This window comes from Gaeumannomyces tritici (assembly GCF_000145635.1).
Source record: "Gaeumannomyces tritici R3-111a-1 unplaced genomic scaffold supercont2.3, whole genome shotgun sequence".
NCBI lineage: Eukaryota > Fungi > Ascomycota > Sordariomycetes > Magnaporthales > Magnaporthaceae > Gaeumannomyces > Gaeumannomyces tritici.
The window spans coordinates 2,641,039-2,656,670 of NW_008804547.1; the positions used below are offsets into that span (position 1 = coordinate 2,641,039).

Sequence of the window (15,632 nt, forward strand, 5' to 3'; positions counted from 1 at the left end):
CCGCGCATGCAGTTCGGCTCCATACACGGGCTTGCTGCCCTCCTCGTTACTCAACGATGCATCCACACGCGCGCACCTTCACTAACACGGGCGCCGTGCCTCTGCTAAGGTTATCGTGCAGGCGACATGGGGGGGAGGGATGAGCAGACGAGCAGACGAGCATGGGGACCGGCGGGGGTCCAAGTCTGGAGCTGCTGGGAAGCACCCTTGTCCAGGTGGCACTTCTGAGCCGCCATTGGCCACGGCGGCCAGCGCATAGCCCCAGTCAGGACCGCACCAGACCGCGCAGCCAAACAACGACGAGGGCCGACAAAGTGAGTGCAGAGTGCAGGAACAGGGAGAGGCACAGAGGCCAGAGACGAAGGCGGAAACAAGGCCACCAAAAGAGAGCCGTCTACCGTGCGACCGAGCGTGCCAGGCGAACCAGAGTTCGCAGCCGTCAACCCAGCCAGGGGTGCCGGTTCGACTGGGCTGCCATGCGAGCGCTGCAGGACCATTCTTGTCCACGTAGGAGACAATATGATGCGCTCATTTGTCTGCTTTGCGGCCCAGACGCTAGCGGGTAGGGGTCGAAGGTGCATCAGACCCAATAGGACTGGGGGATATCAAAAACTGCCAGTCGGGTCTTGAGGCCCAGGCGGGGTGGTCGTGACTGACGCAGGCCATCCGAATCCCCCTTTTTCATCTTGAATTTTTCCCCCCTCATTCCTTTGTTCTCCTCTTGGCCATCCTGTCAGTGGGCGAAAAGGGCGAATGTATGAAAAAGGTGGACAGCTTCTAGAACTATAGCGCCCAACGTCACGGGGACTGATGATCGTTTCACGGCCTGCCAGAGCTTGGACGCAGAAACTTTTTTTTTTTCGTCCTTGCTTTTGACATCATGGTTTCTTTCTTGTTCTCGCTGTCATTTTCCTTCTTCTTGTCATCTTATATCTTCTTCTTTCTTTCTCTTCTTTTTTTTTCCTCGTCCACTTTAGCTCTTCGTGTTCTTTGGAACATCGGGATCGCCTTGTTCAAGGCTTCCATGAAACAACGCCGGTGGTGGGCAGAGATGGGATGGGCGGCAGTGATGGATGTGTGGAAGAAATGAATGGGTGTGCAGATCAAGGGGCCCAAGCCAGCCAGCACCACACGCAGGCGACACAGCAGTGGCAGGCTCTTCAGGGCCACCACCCCACCAGCACGGCGCTTGCTCCCGTGTGTCGCGAGTGGAGGAAGGACGGTGTCCCCCCTCGAGCCGTGGCATGAGCCATGAGCTGTCGTGTTGCCGTTAGCCGCCCGAAGGGATGCGGGGACTGGGGGTCCGCCGTTGAGGACGGCGCCAGCACCAACGAGAAGAGTTCAGACGGGGCTGGTGCATGAGCCGTGCGTCGTCGCCATGCATCCAGGCCCTGCAGCAGCAACCAAGACGCCCTGGCCGTCCAACGTCGCAGCCATTGGTCGCGCATGTGTGACTCCCAGCCTGATGGGCAGTCAGGAGGCAGGCGATGCGCCGCTGCCGAATTGACACGTTGGAGATGCCGGGGCGCCTCGCTGGCATGAGATGGAACATGAAGGGTGCCAGGGAGGGGGCAAGGCCAGGCCGGCAGAGGAGCAGCAGCAGAGGAACAGCCAGCAGAGGAGCAAGCAGGGAACAGCAGCCGGCAAGTGGGTTCCTGCCAGCTAGTGCCGTGGCCGGCCCGTCTGATAAAGAGTCAATCTGTCGGTCAAACAGAAACCCCATGTCTTTTGCTCGATTTTTTTTCTCTTGTCACCAGCGCGGTGAGTCAAAGGCTGGCCAGGGTGGATCAGTAGCCAACCTCTTCGTCTAGCCTTTTACGCCCAGCCTTCTTCGGACGCATCGCTGGAATGCCGTCACGGCTCACGGTCCTCAGGGGAGCACAGACCAAAATATCTGTCGCACTTGTGCCTTGTCCCGTCTGCCCTCCCTCTGTCGCCCTCGATCCGACGTCCAGTGTCCAGCACCCAAGTTGTCTGCGCCCGTCCCATATGGATCAATTACCACGGCTAGTCAATCGGTGCGTGAGGTAATGTAGATGCGTGGTAGAGCTGCATTGAGGCCGTGCGCCTGCATCAAGGCAATCCGTCAGTCAATCATGGGCACTCGTGTTTTTGCTGGCTGCGTCACCCGTCCGCCTCGAGCTTTCCGGGTGGCCAAGACGCCGTGGGCGGGCTGGCTCCAGGCTGGGGCCCTCCCTTCGGCCCTTCGCTGTCGGCCACCGGTCACCGGCCACCAGGCGTCTGGTCCTGATTGTCGCCGGTATTGGTTGGCTGTATTTCCCTTGGTCCGTCGCATTTTGCTGCCCAGTGTCGGGTCGAGCTTTACAATTTGATGGAATCCATCAATTCAGGCCCAGTCCAGCCCCAGCCAGGACCCAGTCAGGACCCCCCGCCCACCGAGCCCGCACTTGACTCAATCCATAGTGGGGCCCTCGAAGCGCCTAGCACAAGCTCCAGTCCCTCCCCGGGACCCGCCGGGCTGGGCAAGCTTAGGCCTTGAGGCGGGCCATTCATTGAGCGTCACGGCCTGGCCACTGCTAATGGCACAAGCTAGCAGCAGATCTGGACCTCCCATTGCCAAACAGCATCTGGAACGCGCAGATTCATGCGACCGTCGATGCTGACTGGCTGCCCACCCAGCCCCGGCCGAGACCACAGCTCCCCTCCGAGCTCGAGGGCGAGCCTCGTCCGCCTCAATCAGGCTGCCACATCCGAGTAGGCAAGCAGCATCGACCGAGATGCCTTCAGACACCGCACAATGGATTTCGTGAGTCCTGCCGCCGCCGCCGCCAGCCTTGGCCTAGCGCTCCGTGTGTCCCCAAGAGCCAGCCTACTGACGCCTTCCCGGCCCCTGCTTGCCTGCCCCAGTGGTCACGATTGCTAGCCCACACTCCTCTGTCCTCGGACAGCTCCCGCCGAGACCATGCCAAAGACCCCTTCCGCCGCCTCCAGCGGTTCGAGAAGAAATATGGCCAGATGCTGGTATGCACGAGCCCCTATCGCCGGCCCCGATCCAGCTCGTTTCTCCTCCCTCCGCTGCGGCGCTGACAAGAGTGGTGGTGATGGTGACGTTAGCAAATATGGAGGAGCACCTCCAACCTCGCCCGTGACGAAGACGCCGCCGAGGCCATCGAGGAGCGCCTTGTGGAGCTTACGGCGATCCTGGCCGACGAGTCGCGCCGTCCACTGCCACACCCCTGCATCGCCTTTTCCGCCTCCAAACAAATATATGTGCCCGTTTCCAAGATAGCCACCACCTCGTATGACGAATGTATAGTTCGCGAGGCCGTCCTCTTCTTCGCTACTCTGATCGAAAGTGAAGAGGAGGCTTTTGTCGAGAGCGAAGCCTTCGCCAACAGCTTGACCACCCTCCTCCTCCGCATCACCGGCGCCAACAGCTTCCAGCTCGGCTCCGATACCGAGATCAGGATCGTCGAACTCGCATTCAACATCACCACCAAGATCCGCCTCGACCCGGCCAGTGTCCTCGCCGCCTGGTTCAAATCCTCACCGCCTCCGCCCCCGCCCCCGCCCCCGCAACAGCAACAACAAACCGTCTCTTCTGATGCTGGACCAGAGAAGCAGTTGCAGGATAGCCACGACAAGTTCGCGGGTAGGACCCAAAAACAAGACTTTCCACTCTTCTACCTCCTGGTCGACTACATCCACCATGAGGGCAAGGTCGGCGACTTTGCTCGCACAGGTCTGCTGTACGTCATCGAGGCCGCCTCGAGCTCCGTCGACCTGGAGCGATGGATCGTCGAGAGCGACTTGTCAACCCTCATGGCCACGGGCCTAGGTGCCCTCTACAGCCAGCTGAGCCGGAAGCTCGTCATCGACCACCCCGCCGACCAACTACCTCCCATCCTCGCCCTCTCCGACTACCAGCATCCCAAGTCTACCTACGAGATCGTCAGCTCTTGTTCCCCCGAGTTCCAGGCGCACCTGGACACCTTCCTGTCCCATCTTCTATTCTGGCAGGATGTCCTTAACCACTGCAAGTCGGTCGAGGTCAAGTCGACGCTCCTGGAACATTTTCGCATAATTTTCCTTAAACAGCTATTGTGAGTAATGCTTATATCGCACAGCCGGTTGCAAAGGGGTTTGTGGGCGCTGCCTGGAACTCTGGAGTCATTCTGTTCTAACATGCCTTTTTCTAGATACCCCTCGCTGCTCGAATCTTCTGACATGGATGGTGGCTCCTCTGTCGCCGTCCTGACATATCTCCGTCGTATTCTGGAGTCCCTCGACCACCCGGACATGATCAGCCTCATCCTCTCGTACCTTCTGGCTCTTCCGGAAGCTGCCGCCTTGGAGACGTCCTCTGCAGAAGGTCCTCGCAACACAGTTAGCGCGGCGCGCAAGCGCAAGTCGATGGACCTCTTGAGCATGATTGCTGCTCAGTCCGAGACTGCTGCCGACCCGCTGCTCTACAACCTGGTCGACCTCATTCTCTCCTGCTTGCGCTCCCACAGCCACCAGACCATCCACGTCACTCTCCAGCTCGTCTCGGCCATCTTGAGGCGGCACCACCGGTATGCCACGGCGACCCTGCTAAAAACGGAGGGCGTCCACAGCGCAGCGCGCCGCCGGACAATCGGCGCGCACAGTCAGGAGGTGGATTTCTTCATGTCTTTGGCCGGCGCCATTGGTGGTCAGGACGATTTCGATGCGCTTTACGAAGACTCCCTTCGCGATGCCACCACCCGTCTCGAGTCGCATCCGTGCTCGCTCAAACTTGTCGCGCCGCGCACGTCGACTGACAACCACGACCTGCCCGCCGTCCCGATCGACAGCTTGCCAGGTGCGCCGCGCGATGTCCACCGACACACAGTCCGGCCCGACGACCCCCTTTTGAACGCCGTGCTCGACCTTCTCGAAACGTTCTTCGTCAACCCCATCGAAACGAACCTGTCGGTGACGGAGACGCTTTTCGACCTGGCGGTTTGCGGGTTTGTGAGCATGGAAGGCTGGATGTTACGACACCCAGACAAGTACACGTTCGGTGACGATAACGACGACGACGATGACGACGACTACGACGACAGTCAACAGCCTCTAAGCCCAGCCGCTCTTGACCCGGACTCGCCCGAATTTGCCGAGTTGCGCCGGGCGCGCGAGATGAGGAAATGCAGACGGCGACCTCGATGGTCTCCCATAGGACTTACCCGACTCCTGGCACTCCTCCAGACGCTCTCGGAACAGGTTGAGGCCTATCGCGAGTCTGTTCCGCGCTTCGACGATTTGCTCCAACAGCGACGAGAGGCCTTCCAGACCGCAAACGCCTCAGGCGCCTCGGTCAACCCGCAGCCCGGCGCCCGCAGCAGCAGTGGTGGTAGGGCCGGGGCCGCAATAACTCCGATCATGGGCACCGGCGAGTGGCGTCATCGCTCAAGTGTCAGCGACTCCAGGAGCTCTTCACCTGGCGGCATACCTGCGGCGCTCGAGGGATTCGCACAGCGCATTCTCTCGGAGCTCGGGACTCCCAGCCGCACTGGTAGCCCGCGCGGAAGGAAGGATTCGGCCGGTGATCGACTCCGTCCCGGCGGTGGTAGGTCCTCAACCTCGACCCCATCCTTATCGCAGGGCGAATTCGCCGGCGGTCAGTGGAGCGCCTCATCGACGGCAATGACAGGAGGCTACGGGCTCGCAACGCCGACAGCGACGTCCACCATACCTCCCCCCAGATACGACAACCCGACAGCCTCAAGCTCGCCATCGAGAGGACCTGCCGGATCCCCTATGCGTTCGGGCGGCGACAGGGGTAGGGATCCAGCCGTAGCTAGTCAGGTCGAGGCGTTCAAGGCGATCGACCAACAGATCTTGGCCAGGCGCGTCTGCCTCCCGGCTGTGACGCGGATCGTGCAGCCAATCCCACTAGACCTCAGCGGGAAAAAGCTGGCCACAGGAACCAAGGAACCAGGGACTGGTGACCTCGATGGGGCACGGGATGGCGATGTTACGGACGAGAAGACGCAGGTGTCGCAGCAGCCAATGTCGCTTGAGATGGAGCTGGCGGCAGAAGAGAATGGCGACGGCAATGAGGACGAGCAGCATGAGGAAGCGGCCACAGACGCGCCTGCCAAGGAGCCTGAGGAGCCCAAGACGGTGTCAGTGTCTCACCTCCTCACGAACGTGCTCGTCCTTCAATCATTCCTATTCGAGCTGGCTAGCCTTGCCCAGGCCAGAGCGGCTCTATTTGACGAGGTCCGATTTGCGTGAGCATTACGACGCCATGCGTGATATTTTCCGGCTTATCTTTTGGGGACGAGCCGCTGGATACTGGGCCGGGCCTCTTGTTTTTGTCTTCAGAGCACCTTGGGCACATTTGTTTCAGGCCATTGGTTAGTTTCGAACCACAGACAGCACGTCCATGTTTGGATTACGTTTTATAAAAGCGATGAGCTGGATCGGGTCACTTGTTGTACTCTTTGTAGCAGAATCCAGTGAGAGGGAGTATCACGGTCAGGAAGCAAGCGTGGCATGGATCGAAGCATCATTGCTCATTATATCCTACCCAGTGAAGAGAAAGAGATAAAAAAAAAAAATGCCGGCGTAGAAGGCGAATAAGTCTCCAATGGCAGAAAACGCGGCAAAACCAAAACGCATCGCAGTAAAGATGATCGAACCCAGGATCGAACTGAGGACCTTGAGCGTGTTAAGCTCACGTGATAACCGACTACACCATTCGACCGCTTGGCGTGCTTCTTGCAGGTCGGCGATTCGTGCGTCGCTCATGTCCCCGGGCGGCAACGACACGGAGGGGAGGAGTGCCCCACCCCTGGTGGTGGTGGGAACAGATGAGGAGAGAGCGGGCAAGAAGTGAGGCGAGTGGCTTCCAAGGCGGTCGCCGACCACCTGTCACGCCAGGATGCGATGCCTGTTCCCACCGGTTGGAGCTTTGGATGGGGTCTTTATACTGGAGCCGTCCCGCATGGCTGCCCAAAGGGCCAGGGGCCGGTTGGTGCGGGGTCTGGGGTCCTGACGGGGGGAGGGAGGGTTTGTGGGTGGAACTTTGCAGTGAAGCTAGCGGAGTAGATCAGCTATCGATATAGTAAACAAAACCGGTCTTCGCCGGGTCCCAGTTCATCTCCCTCTCATTACCCACCCTCTCCTGCATACTCCTGCCCACCCAAGTGACGCATCAGATATCCGCACATGATTCAATACCAAACATCCAACAACTGACAGAGGAAATACGCCGAGAAGGGCTCAAGAAACGAAGTGAACAAAGGAAAGCTATAATATCTCGAAACAGTACAAGTGGCTGTGTGGGGTATAAAGTCCCTCGCGGAGGGAAACGTATTGTCTTTTGAGACAAGAAAGGGGATCGTAGTTAAAGAGTGGTGTTGGGCGATTTTCTGGTTCTCCAAGATGTATATAGGCCGAAACAACGATCCCGGGTGGCGGTGCACCGACCTGCGTCGTTACCTGGCTGGCAGGGTGTTGAAGTCAATCTCTGCGTTCATGCCGCCACCGCCACCGCTCATACCTGACATGGATGTCATAACACTCATGTCGGAGTTGGTGCGTTGAAGAGCTTGGAAGTCCCCAACAGTCCGTAGATGCGGGGCCTGTGCGATTGAAAAGCTGTTTGTTCGTCCTGGCTGCTGTCGCATCATCATGCCCTGGGAGCCAGTCATCATCGTCTGGCCCAACTGACCAAGCGAATTATTCATGATCTGGCCAACCCCGAAACCGTGGTCTATGCCGGCGCGCAGTCCTTGTTGCCTGGGTGCTTGACTCATGCCCGAGTGCATGCTGTTCTGGAAGTGGGTATTTATACTGTTGTTGGCCCCCTGCAATGCCGCTATACTCTGCTGGTGTTGAGCTTGATGAGGGGGATGTTGCTGGGAATATTGTTGGTGTTGGTGTTGGTGCTGCTGTGGCGACTGGTGTTGTAATGGCGACGGATGCTGACGAGACTGTGGTAGTGGTTGTTGCCCAGGGATGCCTCCCGGGGTGCTGAGGTGTGAGCCTGGCGCAGGACCGACTGGACTCATGACCATGTCTGTCATGGAATTGAAGTCCTGTGAAGACAGCCCGTTCGGAAAGTCGACGCTGGGGGACAGCACAACCGGGGAGCTGACAAAGGGCGAGTTCATGTCCACAGCACTCCCACCCGACGACGAAGCAGGCTCCGACTTGAACTCCTCAACGCGGGGAATGGCAAACTTGGATTCATACTCGTCCATTGGCGCCATTGCTGACACATTACCGAGACCACCATTGCCAAACCCATCGAAGATGTCGATGTTGCAAGCCATTTCGGGGGCTTTCTGGAGCATGGGGCTGATGAGGCGTGGAAGAACGTCGTTCATCTTGCACATGAGCAGAGGCAGGAACCGCGATTCGCCGTTTCGGACGAGACCAAGCAGGTTGAGAATATGCTGTAAGCTGTCACGGGGGTTGAAGACGGCGAATGGGTCGCTGTTTGGCTGGAGGGCAAGCACCTCGGTGAGCGAAGAGGCCACCTCGTAGAGCTTCTCGACCTGGCGCGGCAAACAGAGCAGGTGTTAGTGCAAGGATACACAAACCCGGGATGCGATTCAGAGAAGGCCCAATACTTACAAATCCGCCGCTGATGAGCTCCATGTTCCGCGTCGAAAAGGCGGACGTCATGGCAAGCAGCTCCTGGGATACGTCGATGGGAAACCGCATCGACGCCATGCCCTGCTCGTTGCTACTCATGCGCGACATGCTCAGCTGCCATACGATGTTCTTGAGCCAGGTCTGGTTCGTGTGCACATCGCCGAGCCGCGGATCTGTCACATTGAGATACGCAGGCAGGGCATCGGCGAACTGCTTCTGGAGCCCATCAACGTATGAAGAAGAGCAGGACTCCTTGGTGTTGTTCCACAGGTTCACAAACTGGTCGTCAAAGGGGCGGAACATTTTGGCAAGCAGGACAAAGCCGCCGAGCTGGTGCGCACACTGGTCGCTGGGGTCGTCTCCGGTCGTCGGGAGGTTGATGGACGCCTGGAGAGTCAGGGGCCGGCCGCGCTGCAGAGCGTAGGCCCTCTCGGTGACGAACAGCAGCCAATACAGCCGCCTCCGCCTTGATGCGCTGGCGTTGTCGTAGCCCACATACGAGTCCTCCTTGGTCATGCCAGTCATGTGCGCGACCGTGGTTGCCTCCCGCAGGTGGAACCAGGCCTTGTCGTGTAGGTCGAGGGCATAGTAGCAGGCAAAGAGAAAGTAACTGGTGCAGAGGCTGTTCGGGGTTGGTGACTCGATGTGGTCGTAGGCCTTCCGGACACGAATCGTCTCCTCCATGAGCAGGGTTCCCGTCACTATGTTGGCGCCGGGCATGACATCGAGCCCGTAGGGGTCACCGCCAGGCATCGACATTCCAGGCTGCAGCATCATGAAGGCGCAGAGCGAGGTGAGCAGGCAGTAGATGTCGACGTTGGTCTCCATGGAGGTGGTGTCGCGCTCAAGCTGCTGCCGATTCAGGATGGGAATGATGGAGTACATGTTGCCGAAGTAGAAGTCGACACACTCCTTCACGATCTCCTTGGTCAAGAGGCCAGGGGTGGGCGATAGGGTCGGGCTGGCGGGCGGCGAGACTGCGCCATGGATGCGGTTGTGGACCTTGGTCGCGAGGCTGGTCTGGCGCTGGGTCTCACGCAGCTCGCTGATGACCTTGGCCCTGGAGCCCTTGGGACCCTTCTTTTGTGGGATCGCATTGTACGTGCACGACAACTGGGCCGAGGAGCAATTGCGGCACGGGTTGATGCCGTCGCACTTGACCTTGCGACGGTGGCAGGCGTCGCACGCTCTTTTTACGGCAGTCGTCATGGCGGGCGGGCGGACGGGTGGGCGGGCGGCGGTTGCGGCGCGGTGCGAACGAGGTTCGGGAGATCAAGAGTCGCGCCGTCGAGCGCACGTCGCAAACGACGGTGCCAGGTCAGGCTTCGATTTGTTTGTTTCCTTTTCGTCCCTGTCCTCCTACTCTCCTCCCCACTTTGACGGCAACAGCGGCTCCAGCGAGCGGCCGAGTCAAAAGGCGGGAACCGAGGATGTGGTTCAGCCCAACAGCAAGCCCATCTGAGCGTCACTGGGTCGGACGACAGTGCGACGGTCACAGTACAAGGGCGGCGGGATTTGTCGAGTCGTCGTGTGCTTGGGTTCCGGGGAACAGTGAAGCAATTCGCGGGGACTCCAGGTTTCGAAATCGGCCCTTTTTTGGTGAGGAATCGGGGGAAGAATCAGGAAGAGAGCGGAGAAGGGGAGAAGATGGAGCAGCAGGCAGGGCGGGTCGACGAGACGGGTGGGTCGCTGCGACTGCTGCTGGGTCGCCCCAGAGAAAACGAAAATGGCCAGGGGCAGCCGTCGCCTTCGAATAACGGGTGGGTGGTCACGCCGCCTTTCTGTTCCTGCGAACCCGCGCCCGGGATTGATCTGAGGCCAAAACTGGGGAACGGCGCAGTCGATTGGCTGGGGTGGGGCGAGAAGCCAGCGGCAGTTTCCTGAGGAGTAACGGGAAAACAAAAATGGAGGAACAGGCTTTTGGGGCAGGCTGGTCACCTGGTGCACTTAAAGAGAAGCCGTGACTTTTGGCAACGAAGAAACTAAACAACCAAACAGGCAAGCAAAAAACAAACAATCCGACAGAGAAGTGACGGTTGGGCACTGGCAGTGCGAATGAGGGTGCAAGAAAAAAAAAAACGAAGAGTGTGGGAGAGACAGGGAAAACGGACGAAATGCCGGGGGCAGACGACTGGAGAAAAGAGACCAAGTGCCTGAAAAGCAACGCAGTCGCTGGGAGAGACCAGCGCGAGTGGCTTGTCTGGACGAATGCTGGGCGGGCTGGGCAACTGAGCCGGCTGCTGCGGTCTGCCGGGCGCGACTTTCAGCTGGCGCCTGGGTGCGTCCGAGGGGCAAGTCGAAAAAAAAAATTGGACGGTTCAACGACATGAAGCGTGGCTGCTTGGACGCCCGTGCTTGTGCTGTGCCGCACGGACGGATGCTGCGCCTGCGTGGCCTACCTGAGCTACTGCATCCTGGGCGGCAACACAGACCAGACAAACTGCACCTTGGGGGGTTTCTAGCGCCAGGCTTGGGGCGGGCGCATTTTGGCGCATGCTGGGCGCCTCCTCTGGTAACGTCGCATAGAGCCCTTTCCAAGTCACAGCCGCCGCGATCTGTACGTGGGAGTACCTTTCCGCAGGCATGTATCTCCTACACACAATGGCGGCCATGGTGCTAGCACCGACGCCGGCGAAGCACGATGCAAAACGTGAGCGACGAGCGCGACCGATGTCCCAATGCAGCACTTCGGAAGCCGGCCCCTGGTGGCTGTTGCCCAGTCGCACCAGACAGACAGTCGCCCACGCCATCAGACATCCGTAGCAACTTTACTCCTTTTTCTTTCCTTTACAGCTTGGTGTGCGTTTGACACCACACTAACTGCGCTCCTTCAGGCAAATCGCGACGCACAAAGAAACAAAAAGCAACACGGACTAAAGAACTAGATGGTCAGACTAGTGGGCGAGGCTAGAGAAAACTATGGGGGAAAATGGACATTGTGGTTATTGGCCTGTCTTGGCAGCCATCACCCGATTCATCGGCGTCCTCTGTGCCCTAGACGCCGGATTCACAGCCTGCCCGCAGGTACTTCCAGATCCGGATCGGCATGAACACTTCCCATAACGAGCAATGCGCGCTCTCCTGTCTTGGGCCTGGACGTCTGATTCCGTTGCTTTTCCACATCGACCGCTGCGCGCACGGCCCCAGAGCCCAGCGAAATGATGCCTCTAGCCGTAAACGGGATGTCAAACCCTGCGATGAACCCCTCTGTGCACAGCATTCTGCGAGCATCGAGAGAACTCATGCCCAGCCGCGCTAGCATTTCTTGCGGGCCAAATCTCCCCCTCTCTGGCTCGCTGCCAATTCATGCATGTGCTGTAGCGTCCGTCATCAACCACCAGTCAAAGTCCACATCACCCGGCCGGCATACCACCCGCAGGACCCCTGGCTCGATAGTTCCAAAATCGCTCAATATTTCACGGTGTTGAAATCGCCGATTGTTTCGTGGCAAGACAAGTCACCCATGCCCCGGCCCTGCACGGGCAGTGACGCTAGGAGAGGAGAGGGCTGAGAACCATCGTCGGAGCCAAGGAGAAAACATGACCAGCAGGTGTTCCCTGCCAGATTGAGACCCGGCTAGGATTCCTCAACCCAAGCAACTGGTACAGCCCGGCGGGGGGGTTTCTTGTCTTTTTTTTCGTTCTCTTTTTCCCTTTCTCCCCTGGCGGGGACAACGTTCCATCCGAACCGATACTGCTGTCACACAGGAAATGCTGCATGGTGTGACCCAACCAACACCAGACGGCGCCCGCTCCCCCAATTGATAGGCCAATGACGAGTGCCGTGGGCTGGTTTGTCCATCCAAGAGTCTGCCCCCCGGAGTCCCCGGTTCTGTAGCATTTCGTAATACAGAGACGGACGCCTGCCCAACCCTCCCACCGCCCTAAGCTTACCTGGGACTGGCGCTCAGCTGTGCACCCCATGTCAGCGCCGTTTGTGCTTCCTCTTGTTCTGGTTCCCCGCTCCTCTCGCTTCACCGCTTTGCTTCAGGCCGGCTGACTTGTCTTTTAGGGTGTCCTGCGCAAATTATCAACCCAACGAGCAGCAGTCCCAAGGAATCGATGAGAACCATGTCCTCTTATTTCGCTTGACTCAGCTGAGGGTGCGTGAGACTCGAGGTTCCCTTTTGTGAAAGGGCTGAAGCCTTGCCCGAGAACGAACCGGCTTGTAGTGACTGTGGACGCGTGGTCAGCCTGATGCAACCCTGATTGCCTAACCATCGGCTCTGTCGCCCGTGCACTAGCCGATTCTCCTGGAACGACGGGCGTGTGTGGCGTGTGTGATGAGCCAACGAGCAGATTCAACCAAGACAGTGGAGAAACCAACTAAGCTGGGGGAGTTGGTTGGCGCGCCACACTTCGTGTCCCAATTCAACGCAAGAAGTTCGCACTGTCCAGAAGTGGCGCCACACGTAAAAAAGCCTTGCCACCATGAGCGCCGTTGTAAGAATGAGAGAGGTCCAGAGCGAGATGATGGCATTTCGAACGTTTATGTGCAATATGACGGGCCATCCAAAAGGTGCTGCGTTTCTATGCTGTGTTGATGTTTCTACTCACCTCCTGTTTGCGTAGGAATTGATGTTGTGATATGATAACCATGGGCAACCAAATATGCTCCAATGGTAGTTTAGTCTGGATAAGGTCGATGTCCGCCACTATCTCCGCGCAGTGCAAGCGCGGTCATCGAGTTCTCTTTTTGTTTGGGGTGGAAAATCGGGACATTAGTGGCACAGAAATAAGCAAGTACACCGCCAGGCCATAGTAAGGATGGCGGGAAAGAGGATAAGGAGCGAGCCTACGAGACAGGCTAGCCTAGCGCCCTGAAGGCACTCGGGACCTGGATGGCTGGACGTGGAGAATCTGGGCCCGTCCGGCCCTGGCGGGACTTGGAGCCTCGTCGCCATTTTGATAAGGGGAGCGTGGAGCTTGGCAGCATTGTCAGAAGTGGTCTGTGGGCAGGCTCTGCCACCATATGTCGAGGCTGGCTTGCCTCACAACCTTGTCTCTCAGAAGCTGGCTGCATGGCGCGTTTGATGCCACGCATAGCCCTGGCACCTGGCGGCGATAAGTTGTAGGCGTCCTTGGTCGCTAGCCGGGGCGACATGTTGACTTTGGACGAGGCACCGATAATCTGACGTTCTCGATTGACTCGTCTGACGTCCGGCTGCCAGATATCAAGAAAAGGCATCAAAATGCGTCCATAATGGAACGGCAAAGCCGTGACAGGAACTGGTGTAGATCAACTAACTCAAGTCTGCAAGGGTCTATTCAAAAGTGAGAGCCTTGATAGGCAAAAAAAAAAGGCACAGGAAGCAGCTGGCGAGTTCGAACGCTCGCCGTGCCATGATTACGAGAAGCAGAATCAAAAGGCTCAGAACGGCCGGCCGGTCAGTCCTCGTCTAAAGCTCCCTCCTCCCTCTCTTGGGCATGTACCTGACCCAGGGGGCACAGTTGCCGGCGTCGTGGCTCGGCGGGTCCTTGGCGGGCACAAACTCGCCCGACTGGAGGCTCCCCTGGACGAAGAAGTGGTACCAGGCCTCCCGCAGGATGGTCCCGCGGCGGCCGCCGGCACAGCGCAGCACGACCTTGCCGCCGCCGACGTGGCGCTCGAGCGCGGCCTGCACGTCGACGAGCGGGTAGTGGGTGCGGCTGCTGGGAGTGATGCCGGCCTTCTGCAGCGCCGTGAAGGTGTCGAGCGACTTGAAGAGCGCGACGGCCCGCGTGAAGTAGTCCACCACGGCCAGCTCCCCGGGGTTCGCCGTGGCCGCGACGGCGCCCGACGCGGCGGCGGGGGAGTAGCACGACGCGGCCAGCGTGTTGATGCAAGTCCCGTGCTTGTTCCACTCGTGCTCCCACAGACCTTCGTTGCTTCCGCGGTTAGAGAGCCAATATCTATCCATAAATTCGACGAGCTCTGACTGGCCCTGCGCCTTGAGGATGGCGCTGATGTTCTTGTACTGGGGGACAAGGTTGCAGAACTGGTCGTATCCGCCATCGCAGAGGTCGGGCCTGTAAAACGGGAGTGCTTACATGTCAGTATTGCAAACACGCGAGCGAGAGGCAAATAGAGATAGTTCCAGACTTACCATAACCCATGAAGGGTCCAGTCCTCCTCGGCGCCGCCGGCGTGAACCTGGTCGTCCCAGAACTGGGTCAAAAGCATGCGCCCTCCCGGATGGATGAAGCAGCAGTCGCCCGCGATGGGCGTGCTGTTGTGGCAGCTAAGAGGTCCGTCGATAGGACATGCCGGCGCGCCGCTCAGCGGGATGTAGCACTGGCCGGACCGTCCCGCGGGTTCCAGGCCGACGGAGAAGGGGTTCGGGATTTCGTTGAGGCTGGCGGGAAGCTGGGCGAACAGGTTCCCGGCGTAGGCCAGAAACGCCTTGAGCGACTGTGGCGCCATTTGCGACGGCGCCCGGCGAGCAGAGAAATGACGTGCGTGTGCAGCCTTTCGGGCGGATCGAGATGCGGGTATGCTGTCGGGAAGTGTTGATGGAGGTCGATGCATGTGCTGACTGGCTTGGAGATGCTCCTGTTGGCAGCGAGTGTGTTTCCCCAGTGACGTTGGCGTTGCGCCGCTTCAGCTTGCCAGGGGTCGGCGACCCACCAAGTGTCGGTTGGGGTGTGGGGGCATGGTGGGACCGTGGGACTCTTCCGCAGCGGCCCCGCTAGACCTGAAATCAATTCCGTGGGACTCGCCTTACAGGAGTCTAGGATATTAAGCGTTAAAAGTGCGGAGACTCCTGTGTGCCCTCGATGGCTCTCCGGGAGGCGGGAAGCGGCGCAATGGTTGGATGGCATTCGTCCCCCCTCACGCACCACACATCGGCTATCACAGTGCCGTGATGTGAAGATGCCGCAAATTGCAAGTGGCAACCAGCCGTTTGATGCCGGGAGACGCGATGTCTCCCAACTGGGAACAGGTCTCCAGAAACTATCCCCGACGAGAGGCTCTGGCTGGCCGAGAGAAAGGGGATCGGCGGGCAGGATGCAAGTGGTGTTTGCGGGCATCGGAGTGCGAACTTGGCGATCTAGGTATTT

At 58.9% G+C, this 15,632-nt stretch overlaps 6 protein-coding genes and 1 non-coding gene across 7 annotated transcripts; 1 reads left to right on the forward strand and 6 right to left on the reverse strand.

The window, feature by feature from the left end:
- Nucleotides 1-110: 110 nt before the first annotated feature.
- Nucleotides 111-1,469, reverse strand: GGTG_06004 (hypothetical protein; the record flags this gene model as incomplete). The annotated part of the gene is made up of 1 exon (XM_009223816.1): nucleotides 111-1,469. Exon 1 carries the CDS (start codon nucleotides 579-581, stop codon nucleotides 111-113), a length of 471 nt encoding a protein of 156 aa, XP_009222080.1. The 5' UTR covers nucleotides 582-1,469.
- On the forward strand, nucleotides 778-7,097 carry GGTG_06005 (hypothetical protein). The gene is made up of 4 exons (XM_009223817.1): nucleotides 778-2,767; nucleotides 2,869-2,982; nucleotides 3,076-4,064; nucleotides 4,161-7,097. The coding sequence occupies exons 1-4, from the start codon at nucleotides 2,759-2,761 to the stop codon at nucleotides 6,220-6,222; spliced, it is 3,174 nt and encodes a 1,057-aa protein (XP_009222081.1). The 5' UTR covers nucleotides 778-2,758; the 3' UTR covers nucleotides 6,223-7,097.
- On the reverse strand, nucleotides 6,621-6,694 carry GGTG_20125. Its single transcript has one exon. It is a non-coding gene; the product is annotated as a tRNA-Val (tRNA).
- On the reverse strand, nucleotides 6,994-10,190 carry GGTG_06006 (C6 zinc finger protein). The gene is made up of 2 exons (XM_009223818.1): nucleotides 8,572-10,190; nucleotides 6,994-8,492 (listed from the first exon to the last, which is right to left on the reverse strand). Exons 1-2 carry the CDS (start codon nucleotides 9,799-9,801, stop codon nucleotides 7,428-7,430), a joined length of 2,295 nt encoding a protein of 764 aa, XP_009222082.1. The 5' UTR covers nucleotides 9,802-10,190; the 3' UTR covers nucleotides 6,994-7,427.
- Nucleotides 10,191-11,279: 1,089 nt separating this feature from the next.
- GGTG_06007 (hypothetical protein) lies at nucleotides 11,280-12,169 on the reverse strand. Its single transcript, XM_009223819.1, has one exon. The coding sequence runs from the start codon at nucleotides 11,852-11,854 to the stop codon at nucleotides 11,600-11,602; it is 255 nt and encodes an 84-aa protein (XP_009222083.1). The 5' UTR covers nucleotides 11,855-12,169; the 3' UTR covers nucleotides 11,280-11,599.
- An 873-nt stretch (nucleotides 12,170-13,042) lies between these two features.
- GGTG_06008 (hypothetical protein) lies at nucleotides 13,043-13,695 on the reverse strand (the record flags this gene model as incomplete). Its single annotated transcript, XM_009223820.1, has 2 exons — nucleotides 13,043-13,283; nucleotides 13,391-13,695. One exon carries the CDS (start codon nucleotides 13,693-13,695, stop codon nucleotides 13,399-13,401), a length of 297 nt encoding a protein of 98 aa, XP_009222084.1. The 3' UTR covers nucleotides 13,043-13,283; nucleotides 13,391-13,398.
- Nucleotides 13,696-13,787: 92 nt separating this feature from the next.
- GGTG_06009 (ribonuclease Trv) lies at nucleotides 13,788-15,209 on the reverse strand. Its single transcript, XM_009223821.1, has 2 exons — nucleotides 14,678-15,209; nucleotides 13,788-14,600 (listed from the first exon to the last, which is right to left on the reverse strand). The coding sequence occupies exons 1-2, from the start codon at nucleotides 15,097-15,099 to the stop codon at nucleotides 13,991-13,993; spliced, it is 1,032 nt and encodes a 343-aa protein (XP_009222085.1). The 5' UTR covers nucleotides 15,100-15,209; the 3' UTR covers nucleotides 13,788-13,990.
- Nucleotides 15,210-15,632: the final 423 nt, after the last annotated feature.

Bases quoted from the DNA above. Each gene is read 5' to 3' on its own strand.
- GGTG_06005 (XM_009223817.1), top strand. The intron at 2,983-3,075 runs GTATGCACGAGC...TGGTGACGTTAG, and splicing joins AGAAATATGGCCAGATGCTG to CAAATATGGAGGAGCACCTC. The intron at 4,065-4,160 runs GTGAGTAATGCT...GCCTTTTTCTAG, and splicing joins ATTTTCCTTAAACAGCTATT to ATACCCCTCGCTGCTCGAAT.
- GGTG_06006 (XM_009223818.1), bottom strand. From the start codon at position 9,801: ATGACGACTGCCGTAAAAAGAGCGTGCGACGCCTGCCACCGTCGCAAG. The intron at 8,493-8,571 runs GTAAGTATTGGG...TTGCCGCGCCAG, and splicing joins AGCTCATCAGCGGCGGATTT to GTCGAGAAGCTCTACGAGGT.
- GGTG_06007 (XM_009223819.1), bottom strand. From the start codon at position 11,854: ATGCTAGCGCGGCTGGGCATGAGTTCTCTCGATGCTCGCAGAATGCTG.
- GGTG_06009 (XM_009223821.1), bottom strand. From the start codon at position 15,099: ATGCATCGACCTCCATCAACACTTCCCGACAGCATACCCGCATCTCGA. The intron at 14,601-14,677 runs GTAAGTCTGGAA...CCCGTTTTACAG, and splicing joins TGGACCCTTCATGGGTTATG to GCCCGACCTCTGCGATGGCG.